Below are 15,790 nucleotides of genomic sequence, written 5' to 3'. Positions count from 1 at the left end.
CCACAGACTTTGGACTCAGCCGAAACATCATTTGATTTTTATGGTTGGCTTCATTAGCTTTTAGTGCAATTTCAGTGGCTCGGTTACTAAATCAAATCCACTGTGATTGTGGTTGCATATGCTTCACAGGCCTCTTCAATATGGCAGATGACTTGGAGGCCCGTTTCTCCTTTATTTTATGCATTTTGGACCAACAAATCCTTTGGATTTCTACCTTCTTTGTGAAGTTAGTGCTGTTGTATCTGCACAGACTGTTTGAATTTAGCAGTACAGAAACAAAGATGAAAACATTCTGCCTGGAGGAAAACCAGCGTCAAATATTCCTGCTTGGCTGTCCTTGTTGTCAGGACATCTTCATATTGCATTGCTTAGACAGTTCCTGATGTGTGTCTCTATCAGAGCTCTTATTTTATGACATTTTTTTTTATTTCCTTTTCCTTCCTCTTTTCCTCAAAGAACTATAAAAATTTATCTTTTGGGGTTTTTTTGGGGGTGTGGGGAGGTTCCTTAACACATACTATGATGGTTTCTTTTCACAAAGATCACCTAGAAGAGGAATCCCCCCATTAAGTATTTACTGCCTTGTCATCAGACAATGCATTTAGTATTTGCTGGCTTCCCCCTTCCCCGAGATGTTTACCATTTCAACCAGGGTGAAGCGTTAGCTGCATTAGTAGGGGTATAGATTTAACCTGCAACAGTCCAGAGCAGTGGTCAAAGCGAATGCTTATTGTTAAATAATGGAATATTTTCCATTCCTTTGCACAGCGGTCCTTTGGGATGTGAGGGCTAAACAGCAAATCGGGCGAGAGCCTTGCCGGCTCTAATTACACAGCTTGCTTAGCCCGTCTCCGCTCTGGCAGTCCATCACTAATCCACGTGTTAGCGTGGAAAAGACTACTGACTCGCTGTGGAGGAACTTGAAACACTTAAAAACAAAGAAAAACCTCAGGATTATTTAGCATTTTCTCCTTGCACCAGAATGCTGTGGCAGTAGTGGCATGACGTGTCTGGAGGCCCGGGCTCTCTCTCCCCTCTCTCCCCCCGTGAGGCTCTTCCTCACAGGTAAATGGCGGACGGAGCCAAACTTCCAGCTATTCCTTGGTTGCCTCCACTTTCCCGTCGGGCAGGATCGGGGAGGGGGGGGTGAGGAGGCCCAGCCAGCGCTGCATGCCCTCCTGCCCCACCACCCTGCCGGAACGCCCTGGGGAGCCGGCCTGCCCTGAGGGAGGAAGGGGCACGCTGTTGGCGATGGACTCAGGGTAAACCCTTCTCTCTCTCGTGCGTGTTTAGGGGCCAAAACATAGCAGAGGTGTCGCAGGTGTAGGGTGCTGGGGGAGGCGAGGTCCTGCCTGGTGCAGTGGGCACGCTGGGAGGGACCCCCGGGCTGACAGGACGCGGAGCCGGGGCAGGCAGGACCCTCCCTGGGGCTGCGGGCCCGGCCCGTCCACAGAGCAGCAGCTCGAGTCCCTCTCGGGGAGAGGCTGCCCAGAGAGCCAAGCACATCTGTCAGCTTATTGTCTGTGCAGAGCAGAGAACAAAGAAGAAAACAACAGAAAAAATGCAAAATGCATTTAAAAATACCCTTTCATTTCCCTTTTTGCCAGAAGCAGAAGTACTTAAATAACAGAGGACAAAAGCAGCTCTTGCAGAATTTCCAAGAATTGGGAAAAATAAGAAGTCCTGTGAGAAGGACTGTTTTTAGGAGACTTCCACCCCTGTCCTGCCAGACCTGGGCGTGCAGTCTGGGGAACCCCCGCAGAAACGCGCCCGGGAGCTGCCTCTCCCTCTCTAAAGCAAACACCAGCCTTGTGGCTGCAGTATTTGAAGTCACGTTGGTTCATTTGGATACGTGTCCCCTATTCATTTTAAAATCAAGCTTTCAGAAAGGTATGAGGCAATTTTTTTTCCCATCAGTATTTTTCTTCTGCAAATTGTTTGGCTAAAAGGCTCAGCGGAATATAAAAATCAAAGGGGTAGAGATTAAAATCTAAAAAAAAAAAAAAAAAAAAAAGAAGGCATTGCTAAAAGATGTTTCTGGGAAGTGTGGGCGACAGTAGATTTAAGAAATAGTTGTAGCCAGATGAAGCACCCAGTCTGTGTACAAATGTCCTGTCACTACTGATGTATTCTTATAGCACGGGGGCTACTTTGATGGTATTCCATACAAGGGGATCAAATTTTATTTTCCTCTATAAATACAATTGTGTATAACTCAGAATGGAGACGAACTGCATGGATGCAATTAAGAGCAGAAAGCCTTCCAGTGGTTGAGAGGTAGAGGCTGTTGCACACACAGTGAGGTGCTTTTACACTGAGTACGGTGAATATTTGGTGCTTTATAGTGACTTTAGGCAGGACTGCCAGTGACGCTCCCTCACAGCCCGCCGTGCTGGCAGTGCAGAGGTGCGGATCCGCTGTCGGAGATGTTGGGCTTGTTCCTCGATCAGAGGAGATGTATTGCTAGATATCATGTGCTGAGGTTTCATATTGCACATAGAAGAAATGAGTATAAATAGTAAGAGGGCATGCATAACAGAAATAATGCACCCTATATAGCTGGTTTCCCAATTACGGTAAGAATCTGTCCCTGTCGAACCACTTTAGAAAAACCTACGCTCCCGTGAGAATTCAGAGCATCTGCCAGTTTCACTGTGCAGCACCTCTAAAAATCAGCCCTGAAGTGGCTCCGTTTGCTTGCTTCCATCTCCATGTACTCCATACGAGATCCGGATTTTTTGCTAGTCCTTCCTCCACCTCCTCGCCCATTCCACCACTTACCACACTGGTGGGGAGCCACGTGATCTTAGCTTAAAATAGCAGAAAGTTTGCTGAGCTGCTGACGGAATGGGACCATTAATGAGTTATCTGACCTTCTGGTGCCCTCCATCAGTCAAGCTGGCTGAAATCAAGTCTGGTAAAAAGCAGATGTTGCACCTGTGCTAAATATTTCATTCCTCAGTTTGGCTAATTTCTACATAAACATTTAATTTTAATATGTATGTAAGCCTTTTCCTGGCAAGAGAAGTGTTCAATGATGTGTTTAAATTAAATGCTGTTGCTTTTGGTTAGGACTGGGAAGGTGCTTGAAATTAAGTCCATTTTGAGAGCTTTGCTAACTTGATGCCCTTAATTTGTCTCCTTTTTTAAAGTCAAGCTTTATGATTAAAAAAAAATACAGTGAGATTAATATTAATATTGTGTTATTCTTCTAGATGGGCAGCAGATCTGGGAAATGGAGGCAACAGTGGACAAAGATAAGAGCCAGCCTGTAAGTATGCAAAACATTGGATGTCCTCTCCTTGGGCTTCTCAGACAGCAAGTTGTATTCAAGAGATAGTTTTCAAAGAGCGTCTCAAAAGCAGAAAGAGCAGCTATCTTACTGCTGTGATGAACAAATGTCAAATGCTTCAGCAGTAAATGTGTTGCAAAAAGAAACTATTCATTTAGCAGTAACCCACAGCAAATTGAATAAGTGCTAGATTTTGTGTTCTTGCAGAAGACTCTATTGTATCAGCCTCGTCCTCTGCAGGATGCTGGCTGTCCTGACTTCCTTTCGCCTGTATGGAAGTCTTGGGTGCTCTGTACTTTGCAGGACAGGATTTGTACTATAGTATTTAAAATGAACATTGATCTTTCAAGGGAATGAGCCTCTTTGTTCACTTTGCTTAATGGGACCTTACTGTAGTAGTTCAGTGCATTTAGGAGCTAGCACTTACATTGCCATGGGCGATGCCTGCCCTTGCGGAAGAGAACGGGAGACTCGCTGTTAATTTCCATGGAAGCGGGATCCGGCTGTGTATAAGTAAAAAGCCTATAGAATAATCAAGTTTATTCTAACAAAAAGAGGGAATTCTGCAAGACATAGTTGTTTATCAAGCACAGTGTGATTAACAGTGCTGCCATATTTATCACCATTCTGTGTGTTTTATTTGTAGCTGAGACTTCTTTCTCCAAGTTCAGGACAACATCAAGTATCAGAGAGAATACAGTACATAGAAACCAGCTTCCTAGTACCAAAAATCTTCTAGTCTTTCACCATCTGCCCTTTTTGTACTTTCTTCTTTTCATACGCTTCTTTATAGGGATGAACAGGAAGATTTCTCTTCCTTTATGCCTGGATGCGTAATAGGGGAGATGCATCCAAGAATCTGCGGTCAGCCTCAGTTACTAATTCTATATTGTCACCTTTCATTGTTTCAGAGCATGCTTTTTGTGGAAGTACCAGAGTACCGTAACAAGCACATTCGCACAGCTGTGAAGGTGAATTTTTATGTCATCAATGGGAAAAGAAAAAGAAGCCAACCCCAGCATTTTACCTATCACCCAGGTAATTCTCAGGGACAGAGCAAGTTGTTGCCTAGTTCTCATGAGCAAGATTTTATTTTCTGCTATGTTGTTTTCTTGCCATTATTTGAGGACCTAAACTTTACTAATTTAATTCAGCTGAGTGCAGCTAAGCACTCAACAACTGTTTGGTTTAAAGGATGTGTGTGATTTATGATCAGGAATTTCCCATAAATTTAAGGAGACAGTTATCTTGGCAATGGGTTGATGCTGCCCCATTCACTTGATGGAAGTTTGCCAACAGCCTCAGTGGGAGCAGACTCAGTCTGTGACATGATGTGACCCTGTGAAAACCATGAGCATTGCCTTCCCCAGCTGATGTGTACGACAGTAAGATAACATCAGATCTGGGAAAGTAACAAGGCCTTGGTATGGAGGAAGACGAGCAATATATATTCTTCAGAATGAGGCTGGCTGAGAAAAACATAAATGCTTTTCTGATGTTCTTCCTCTTGGGAATTGGTGAGCAATGTCACAATAAATGCAATAGGATTACTAATGAGATTCCCAGAATTTCTCAGCTTTGGCTGGGAGAAAAATATTGTGAGAAAATCAGAGTATTGTGTTTGCGGAAACCAGAAAGCATAAAATAACAGTACCAGATTTTTTGCAAGCTTCAAAATGATGTCTTAATTTGACTGGTTTCTAAGGATGGGCAAACATTAATTCTCATTCTTATTTCAGTCTCCTCCAGGCTGAAAATCTCTGGTCCTCTCCATGAGTTTATAAACTGCATAGGTTATCACCAGTGTGAAGGTTTCATATAGTTGCTAAATTGTTCTGTTATGGAATACTATTGAGAAGTACAATAGTATCTCAATACGATCCCTAAAATAGACCACTTCAGAGAAGGAAACCTTATACTTCCAAAAAATTACCTAGTTGCATGTCCATTATATGGTCTCCATTGTATGGTATTTCTGTACTGAGTTTTGGGGAGGATTTGACAAAAAAAGCATTAGAAGTGTGAGAATTTGTCTGTAGAGTACCATCATTTATCCACACCAAGATTCACACTACTCTCACTAAAATTGTGGTCTTTTAAATGATGGTGTCTAAAAGAACTTCAGCTCTCAGTACTGGGGAAGTTACATGCAGCAAAGGAAAAAGAAAGCCCTAAAATAGTTCAGCTGTGCCTTTGGTCACTAGTTAAATGTTTGTCAGAAAAAGAGAAGTTGTGTATGTCATAGGATTTCTAGTTATTCAGTCTTCCTTTGAGATAGAAGTACTACAAGAAACACCTGTCTATGGCTTCTTATTTTGCTTATGCTCCAGAATGAGCTGAAGTATTGATTTTTTCAATTTTCAGAAATTCGTGGTTAAATAGATGGTTAAAGATTTTAAGGAACATCTTAGTAGAGAGTGCTTTCGAGAGAGACTCTGCTATGATTGCATATACATGATTTATTAAACTCAATGCCTGCGAGATATGAGCTCGCACATGCAGATCTTGTAAATGGCTTAAATCTCTTACTACTTCAAGGAAAACCTCTCTGTTTCTCATCAGCTTGTTACGAATAATGTCCTTTACATGCTTTATTCTAGTACCATCAATCAAAACAGAGCCCATTGATGACTATGATCCAGCCTTAATCTGCAATACAGTACACAGTGGTCTGGGAACAGTAACACAGCCTTACTATTCACAGCACACAATGGTCACCGAATCCCCTTCCTGTCTTGTGGCCCCTATGGCTCCTTGCCAGCAGTTGCGCTCAGGCCTTTCTTCTCCTGATTCTCGATACCATCAGCAGAATCCGGCCGCTGTAATATACCAAAGAAGCAAGAGCCTTAGCCCGAGCCAACTGGGCTACCAGCAATCCAATTTGATGGCTACACCGGTTGCTATTTCAGATGCCCATAGGTCAGTGCTGGTGCACGCTGGTTCTCCAGGCCAAACGTCAGCAGTGCTCCACCACTCTCCAGGCAACCAGCAGTCTTCTCCAGTGATTCACTATTCTCCAACCAACCAGCAGCTGAGGTGTGGAAGTCACCAAGAATTTCAGCACATCATGTGCTGTGAAAATTTTACATCCAACGTTGCGAGATCCAGCCAGCCCCAGGTCAGTCAAGCACAAAGGTTAAGTCCGAATTCATACCCTACCGTGATTCAGCAGCAGGCAGCCTCAGGCCAGCGAGCAGCAAAAAATGGACCACCGGTTAGTGACCAGAAAGAAGTGTTACCAGCTGGAGTCACTATTAAACAGGAACAGAATCTGGACCAAGCATATCTGGATGACGGTAAGCGCCGCTCTTCTCTTGTACGGGTTGGTTTGTTGGAGGGAGGGAGGAAGTTTAGGACTTATAAATCCCCCCTGTTCCTCTGCACAAAACCAACGTGGCCCCCTTTTGATGGGTGTGGATATTTGCTGTTTGATCATGCTGCATTTTGATCTTTCATTAACTACATTTTTGGTAGATGGCAATGCACTTTGGCAACCAAGAAAAAAACGTAAGTGTTGTGCAGAAGCCCTCTGTCTTGCTTCGTGCCATGGAGTGAGCTGTCAGGTTTCAAGCTGTTGCCATTTTGTTTCCATTTGCCAAACGTTAGTTTGAAAAATGGAGAATCTGAAACAAAATGCACTTTTAAATTATTTTTTTATTATTCATATCAGGGCAAAGTCCACTTTGTAAAATGCTTTTGTACATTTTGTACCAAAAAAAAAAGCCCATTGAACAGTCTATCAAGGCCTGTAATGAATGGGGTAGTGCTGCAGGCAAAACTATTGCAGATGTTCTAGATGAACAGTAGGACATTGATAAGTAAAACAATGCTGTTTCTTTGTTGTGATCCCAGCAGATTTAGCCTTTAGGAATGAATATAAGTTAGAGTAAAGCTTTCTTTGAACATATCCTGCTTATTCTTAGGTAGGCAGCTATTGGCAATTGGGTTGATTGATTCTTTTATTAAAGTATGTTCCCTGCAAGAGGAAATCAATGCAAAGTTAATAGTGCAGCTGGACACTGCAATCATAAAGGCCAGTAGCAAAACTGACATTGACTTTAGTCAAGCAGAGTGAGGTTGCTGGATGTATTGCTGCAAATATAGGGTGTTCTTATGCATGAAGTACAGACCTGATTTTCACATATATTCACTGCTGCTGTCCTCTCAGTCTAGGCAATTGGATGCATGGCTTGATCTTGTGAATGTGCACCGTTATGTGCTTTGTAAGCACCCAGTAGTTTGGGATTTTTACTGCAGTTACTCACCTAGAGTTGTGAAATTGTGCCCATGAAAGTTTTACTTTCTTCGACTTAGCTAGCGAGTGCTCTGTACAGCCTTCATTGCTGCTTTTGTGGGCAGAGTAGAGTTTGGATGGTTTTCTCCATTAGTCTGTGTTTGAAATGTGGTTGATATAGCTTTGGTGCCACCACAGTAAAATCTGGAGAGTTTTTACTGGTCCCCTTGTCTGAAGAGGAGTGCTGAATTGGGTTTTAACAGTGAATTGGATTTAGGACATTTGCTGGATCTGCAAGAAAATAGCTAGTAAAATCCAATTCCCATTCAGGGAGTGGGACATGATAACAAAGGAAGATAATCTTTCTAATAGTAAAATTGAACACTGTGTTTTAAGGTACTTTTAATATGAGAAGCTGAGAGATTCTTTCACGTTTCTAAAAATACTTGGTACAAACCTTGTAAAAGAAATAAAAAAGAAAGAATCTTGAAGTTAAAGCTAGCAAACTTCAGAGTTGAGCCAAAGTCCACTTAAATGAACTCCCAAAATGGATGCAAAATTAATTTAACTGGGTTTTGAATCAGGCCAGTAACATCTAACTATAGCATAGCTCACAAGGGATGCACTCGACCTCCGTGCTAAGAGGAGCCATTAGGCAGAGTAGCAGCAAGTTAGTAATGAAATTCCAGGCTTCTGCTTGGCTGACTGGATCATCCTGAATTGATTTCAACTAGAGATTAATTTATCAATTATGCCACCCAAGTCAGGCCAGGCAAGATTGGTCACATGCAACCTCTTTATTGACCTCAGTGAGTTTACATTAGTTAGAAGTGTGACTTGGAGAATTGTGATTTCCTTTAGGACTTTGCAAAACATTTCATTCTGAAATGTTCAGGACTTGAATTGAAAAGCCACTTTGTTTGCTGCTGGGGAAAAGTGACTCAGAACATAACAAAAGCCATATTTTTCCTGACTAGAAAGTTTATTTTTGTGCTTTATAGTATTAAAAGAAAGCAAACCCAAAGGATTATGGAGGCTTTACCCTAAAATCCCTTTTATCCAGAAAGCTCTTCTGTGATAAAGTGAGCTGTTAGGTCTTGCTGTGATTTTTCACGGATGGATACTGAGATGATGGTTCCCCAGCCAGGCTTGGCATGACTGTGCTGCACTGCCGCTGATGCACAGACTCTTAGGCAATCACTGTTTCAGTGTCTCTCGCTTCCCTTCGCTCTTCTTCCCTTCCCCCATCTTCCTCCTCCCTCTTCTTTGTTCTTCTTTCTCTGTATTTCTGCTGACATCCAGCTTTCATCCCTTTCTATGGTTGTGACCTCCTTTTGTCAACTCTTGTCCTCTGCCTTCATGGTTAACGCACAGCCTTGGTGTTCTGGACTTTGCTTCTATTCTGAGCTTTGCTACGAACTTCTTGAGTGACCTGGGACAAGCCCCGCTCTGTTGGTTCCTCATTCCTGAAGATGTTGCCTCTCACAGTGGGTATGCTGTCCCAGTCCTTGAGCTGTCTTGGAAGTGATCAGAGAAGAACATCTCATAGCTAAGACAATTGCTATTTCTCTTTACCTCTTCCAACTTCCTGCTGCCACCACTGGCAGGACCCTTCATTATTGTCTTATCTTCCATGCTGTAAAAAAGAAGCATTTGTCCTTCTTCCTGAGACCATGGTTTGTTCTTTGCTCAGAGCTTTCACTGCTCCACAGGGCACATAGTACTGGGGACTTAGCACACTTAACCTCTCTACCTCCTGCCTTGTAAAGATAAGAGCTGGTTCCACCTCCACAGTCAAATGTGTGACCACAGCTCACAAAGCTGTAAGCTCTTGAGGTTGAATAGCACCAGCAGTGTAGCCAAAACAGCATGAACCTTAAGGCAGGTGATGGCAAGTATTTACCTATCTTCTCAGGTGGGTTTTGCCATGTGCGAGGACCTCTTTGTGCAGTAGCTGCACAACTGGTACCATCCATACTGGCTACCTTAATGGTAACTTCAGCATGTCTGTAGCTCATTTCTGACCATACTGCAGATGTAGAGACCTGCCATGTGCTTTCTTAGAAGGAGCCATTTGCCCCTATTCTCCTCTTACTGGTGCTATCCCAGAGCAATAGGTGCCCAGCCCAGCCTATGCAGCCCCCCTGCAACTTCTCAGCTTTCTCCTCCCAGACAGAGTTAAAAAATGTGTGGTTACTGGAAGGAAGGCTCTAGCTATCAGGTCATATAGGTTGGATTTGGAAATGCAGCCATTAGGGAGACTGATGCAGGTTAGACATTGCCACACATATGTATACCTTCATATACATATTCCTCCATATACCTCCATATTTCTCTGTCAAAAAAAATACATACCCGTAACTTTTTGATATCAAATAGTGTAAAGATTAATCCCCAGAGGAAGGGACTATTAATGAAAAATTGGCAGAGAAACCTTTGTTATACACCTCTGCCTCAGAGATTCATTACTGTTGGAAATACTTTGGGACTGAAGATAAGCCATGGTCAGGAGATCCTTCAGGACCCATCTGGTGTCCAGGCTAATGCTGGCAAGCAGTGATTAACTTCAAATGCAAGTGAAAGCCATAGGATGAGAGAGTGCTCAGCATGTTTCAGCCAAGGCCTCATCTTAATATTGTTCATAACCAAAACCACCAACAATGGTAAAAGTTACACAAACAACCACAGAAATATGTTGACAAATAGAACTTAGTTGTTCCAGGACCTTCACAGCAATCAGATTAGCTATTTAAAGCAGAAACCCAGTTAAAAAATTAGTTATTTGCAGCACCATCCAAAATCTCTTGGTGGGGCAGGATCAAGAAAGAGAGTGACCCAGGGCTTGGGGCACTGGTTGTGCCCTGGGCTGCCCATGCTCACGCTGCAGAGCCAGAGGTTTCCTGCATAGCCCTGGGGAAGCCGCTCAGCTGCCACGTGCCACAGTTCCCCATCTGTGACACAGAGATACGAGGATCGTGTGACAAAAGCAATAGGAGGATAAATGTATCACAGACTCTAAAGCACTCAGATGCGACATGATCTAGAAGTGCCTTGTTGAGATTGTCAAGTATGGTGTTAGGCTCTTTCCATATACAAATAATGGATGTGTAGCTGTTGTCCTGAATGTTATCAACTTGCCTGCCTTAGATTTAGTTCTTTTCTGTTCAGCTGTCGTGTTGTATGCTTTTTACTTTACAAAGAAAAATGATTGTCATTATTCAAATAGTAACTATCTAACCACATCTGACACTCAGAACTGTCTGCTTGATACAACAGCTCTAAATTATTTTTGGTGCACCAGTAATCTTTAATGGGGAGGAGAAAAGCAAGGCAGATGCTTGCATAGTCATTTATCAGACTGCCGATCAGCAGACATGTTTTATTATAACTCATGTATTTCACAGAAAATTTCAGACACAGCAGATATTTCTTTAGAAAATGGATCTGCAGGGTGTGCAATGTGGTGCTTGTAAATCACCCAACACTTTCAATCACCTTCACTACGAGCAATGTGTTAATTTGTGCAGTTTTGCTCCCCACCGCAGTAACTATTGCCCTAACCAGGGGTCTCATCCAAGACCATTCAAAGTGTGTTAGGTACCTACATTTTCTTTTTGTGTTCTTTCATTTGACAACAAGAAAATCCGCAGTCTGTCCCCACAGTGGCATGAAATGAAATTCAAATCCCTTCTTTCCTGCATGTTCAGGAATAACCTTTATTTTTTGACCATCTTTTTTCTCCTTAGGCCAGTAGCTGTTAGGCATAATCCTGAGCAGGGTGTACCTCCAGGAAATCCCAGGTCTCCCAGGGACCTGAGAAGCAAAGCTCCTGTGTGAGCCCTGAGCAAGCAGCAGTTGGGGACTGAGCTCTTTGCTGATGGCTTTGGTCTCTCACCACCCTCTCTGCAGAACACAGCAGCCCACTCTGCATCTGCGCTGGTCCCGTGTGCTCCTCAGAGAGACTGGCGTGCATGTGCGGATGAAAGGAGAGGGTCAGTACAGCCAGGAGGGAAGGCAGGACAGAGGGCCCCCCCTCGCAGCCAGCGTGGTCCTTAGGGCTCTGGCTGGGGTGCTAGCACGTTGTGAGCATCCTGCTTGCCCTCCCCAGCCCCTGCACAGCAGAGGGAGGAGGGGGTGGCACGAAGCCAGCTCTGTCAGCTTGCTGCCAGCTGGGGATTTCCCTGTGCCGGGAGAACCTCAGCTGCACGGTGAAGGCAGTTTTAAGCTCTCCGTGCATTAAAGCAGTGGAGCCACGCTAGCAGGGCCAGGGGTCCGGCCGCCTGCCTGGCTGTAGAGAAGCTGCTTTTCTCCCTTAACACTGTATTGATTTCCTCCCCAGAAAGCACAGAAGATGGTGGCTTTAGGAGCATGTTTTAGTTTGGTTTGTAGTTGTTTTCATCGTGTGTCCATGCACAGAGTAAAACAGCAATACAGGGTAGAAGGTGAATTGTTCCTGTTTCCTGGCATTTTAGAGAGGAGTGAATTTGAAAGTTGCAAATGGACTGTGGTTCAGTTAGAGCAACAATTTGCATCAAAAAAAAGCCATTCTCTGTTTTTAATTAGAACTACTTTTCATAGAAGGTGTGGTCATTTCTGCTCAGGCAGAGTTTGACTAAGAGCGAAGCATGTACGTTCTACAAAACATTTTGCTCAAACACTCGAGCAAATCTATGTATTCATCAGACTCATTCTTGAAGCTCTGATTCACTTTATTCCAGATTTTCTGTTCTCTATTGGGACTTTACAGCACTCCGTGGGTATACTACATGCTTTATTTTTGGATCACTGCTATTGTGGGTTTGTGTCGCATTAGGATCTCAGTGCCCCAGTCATATCATAGAATGGTTTGGGTTGGAAGGGACCTTAAAGATCAGCTAGTTCCAACACCCCTGCCATAGGCAGGGACACCTTCCCCTAGACCAGGGTGCTCAAAGCCCCATCCAACCTGGCTTTGAAGAATTCCAGGGATGGGGCATCCACAGCTTCTCTGCGCAGCCTGTTCCAGTGCCTCACCACCCTCATAGTGAAGAATTTCTTCCTTATATCTGATCTAAATCTACCCTCTTTCAGTTTAAAGCCATTACCCCTTGTCCTATCACTACATGCCCTTGTAAAAAGTCCCTCTCCAGCTTTCTTGTAGGCCCCTTCAGGTGCTGGAAGGCTGCTATAAGGAATAAGCCAGAGTCTTGCTTTTCTAGAGGCAATATGAAAAGAGAACAAAAAGGTGGTTCTGCTCCCAAAAAGCTATAGTCTGTTGGCAGGAAGTAGAAAGATCAGTATATCAGGAGGAAGGTCTCCTGGGTTGTGTCTGAGCTTGGCCTTTCAGCAAAGTATTTAACTTCCCTGTACTTCAGTTTACCGTTATTAAAAAGTATCTTGTTATCCTTCCCTCTAGTACCGTTAAGCATTGAATTCATTCATGTTACTAAAACTCACATGGATTCTCAGAAAAAAAAGCTGCATCCCTGAATAAGAACTAAGTATTTGTATTGTTATGGCAGGCTGGCATCTGATGTTCTTCTTCACCTCTAGAAACAATTTGCTATTTGAAAATTCAGACTAATCCAGCCCCTTTTCAAGACTGCTCTTTCCCCAGCAGTCTTTCTGAGCGGCCGTCCTGCTGCCTAAAAACATGCAAAACAAAACAAAGCGAGAAAAAGAAAAACCCATACATCCAAAATCAGCAGTGGAGGAAGGAAGAAAATAAATCAAGTGATTAAAACCATAGTTCCACTGGCACCTCTTTGTTCTCGAGCTCAGGAATCTTTAATTGGTGCAGTAAGTGCCCGCAGGCAAGTTGTGTTACAAAGCGTTTCCTGTTCAAAAGAACATGCAGACTCCATTAGGAGACCACGGGCACTGCCGCCAAGAACTGACACTGCAGGATGAGTACGTGAACGCTCTCTCCATGCCTTGATGGTCAGGGTCCCACCACGAACTGATGCACCAAGACAATAAACTCCAATTCTAGTGATTTGGTGGTGGAAGGCATGCCACTGTTTGAAGGCTAAACCAGTGGACTGTTATCAGCAGAAAGCACTCAGTTTTCAGAAGGCATCAAGCAATTTTCAATGATAGTTTTGAAATACTGGCAAAGACTTACTTGAAAAAAAGAACTTGTTCATGCAGTTGGGAATTGAAAGCTTCTAAACCACAATAAAGTCCTTTCCCAGACTTGCTGTCCATTTACTCCACACTCATGGCATTCCTTAGATGGTCTGAATCACAGACAGCAGACAGCTCTTATAAAGAAGACCATAGACACCCATCTGTTGGAAGACATCTGCCAAAATAGACCATACATTTACTTTTATTCCTTCAATCCACTTTCAATTTAAAGGGATAACAACAATAACAGTTTTCAGTCCAGTGACACTATTCATCTAGTGCAGAGAAACTGCACAAGAAACGCAAATTCTAGTAATGAAAGAAGCAGATCAGCTTTTCCCCAGCTCTTACAGGTGGACGAAGTGGGGCACAGAGCTTTTAAGTGACTTGCCCCAGGTGATGCAAAAAGTCACTGGTAAAACTGTAACTTGTCTAGGGGATCCCAGGCTGCTAGGTCCCCTCAGCTGCATCCCTCGTACAGACACGGGGGTACCAAAGGGACGTGAGGCTGTTGCCCAGGTGTGCAAGAGCTGGGGCAGCGCTGGCTCTGCTGTAGGTGGTTAAAACACATGTTGCATTAAAGGGAGGGATTGGTAGAGTTATTCTCTCCTTTTTCTGTCTTTCCACCAGACTTGCTCCTTTCATACTGTATGTATCAAAGAATACTACCTGCTTTCTAGAAGTGAGCCATTGATTGCTAGCAAATAATATGCTACCTGTCACCGAGAACAGGTGTGTCTATTAGAAACACCCTCATTTGTTAGGGCAATGTCTGGAGACAGAGCAAAGCTGTCGTATGAGCAAGTACAGGATGTAAGGAAAATGGATCAGTGGTCTTCCTGCCAGCGAGGGGTGACACTGGGTGTTTTACGCAGAAATTCTTTCCGTTCAGTCAAAATCATAGCTGTTTTGACAACATTTTTTGAAAATGGGGGCTTTGGAGATGAGAAGCAAGAAATGTGCAGATAGGAAATGGCTTATAACAAAACTGCAAAGCAGGAAAGGAGGTTAACTCCTTCTAGAGCTAAATTCACCATTTTGCATTGAACCCGAGAAGCGCTCTCTGGAAACCTTTAACAAGGCTTGTTTTACACTTAGGCAGCTTACCATGTAACTGTGCTGGTTAAGGTGGTTGATTTTTTTTTTTTATTTTGCTAACACAGCTATTATGGTAAAAGCTCTTGTATAGACACAGCTCTGTTGGTGTAAAAACACTGGAATCAGCACAGCTTATGCCAAGTCAGGGAACCACCAGCAGCTGTTTCACTGAAAGGCTTTTGTACTGGGATGACTATGTCTGCATTGGAAGAAGGGTTTCACCAGCAATGCCAGTGCTGCTAAGCAGGCTAAACTTGTAGCGGTAGCTACAGCCTATGTAATATAAGGGATTTTCACATGGGCAATAATTGCACGAGCTCAGCCTGCTTGCTTTGCATGTTGACCACCTCAAAATGAACCCTAGTGTTAGTAACTTCCAGCAAAGATGATGCGATGGGCTGGATTCATTTATTAGAAAGATGCTTTGCTGAGGAACTCCCCTCAGAGGGTACAATTCCGTACCCTCCCTGACAACTATATAAGGAACCTGCAGGTAGGTATGTATTTGTCCTCACGGTTTATCCTGTTATCTCCCCTTTAAAATTAGCACAATGTAATTGAGTAAGTATAGCCAGTGAACTGGCTTACATCCACATGGCAGCTCGAAGCTTTTGTTAATTCTTTGCAATTTCATTGTGAGTCTTGGAATATTTATAGTGATTTAAAAGTCCCTGTGCAGGTGACTGCAGCAAAATACGAGAGTTATTTTTTTCTTAGTGATCTTTTCAAGTCCAATCCAAGAAAAACCAAACCATTAAAAATATGAACCTTGGTGTTTTGGTCTTTCAAAATCCAGGCAGACAAAAATGACGCAACTTTGGGGGCGGGGGATTGATTGCATGATTTTAAAACCAGTCTTATGGTTATTAGAGGCCTGACTCATGAACCCTGAACGCCTGGGTTTGGCATTGCTGCTTTTCACAGTTTCATTTGTTACAAATTTTGTTAATGTTAAGAATGTGCAAAGGTGGGGAAAGGGTAGGGGTCTTTTCTTCTCTTAAAGCACAATATAATACATGGGAGGATTCAGCTCCTCCTGCGATGGCTAGCAAAAAGGC

The 15,790-nt window shown here is 43.4% G+C and overlaps 1 protein-coding gene across 6 annotated transcripts in view; it reads left to right on the top strand.

Moving 5' to 3' along the window:
• NFATC2 (nuclear factor of activated T cells 2) overlaps positions 1 to 15,790 on the top strand; it is a 103,564-nt gene that overhangs the window by 61,774 nt on the left and 26,000 nt on the right. For 5 of the 6 annotated variants that reach the window (XM_075517449.1, XM_075517450.1, XM_075517447.1 and 2 more), the window contains exons 7-9: positions 3,216 to 3,271; positions 4,204 to 4,330; positions 5,893 to 6,588. In XM_075517449.1, coding sequence (XP_075373564.1) covers positions 3,216 to 3,271; positions 4,204 to 4,330; positions 5,893 to 6,588 — 879 coding nt within the window. Of the gene's footprint in view, positions 1 to 3,215; positions 3,272 to 4,203; positions 4,331 to 5,892; positions 6,589 to 15,790 lie in introns of those variants that run through there. The other variant, XM_075517452.1, reaches the window with a different exon arrangement.

The sequence above is a fragment of the Mycteria americana genome, chromosome 14 (genome assembly GCF_035582795.1).
Source record: "Mycteria americana isolate JAX WOST 10 ecotype Jacksonville Zoo and Gardens chromosome 14, USCA_MyAme_1.0, whole genome shotgun sequence".
NCBI lineage: Eukaryota > Metazoa > Chordata > Aves > Ciconiiformes > Ciconiidae > Mycteria > Mycteria americana.
Note: the sequence above shows the minus strand (reverse complement) of the source record. Positions and strands in the feature narration are given on the sequence as shown.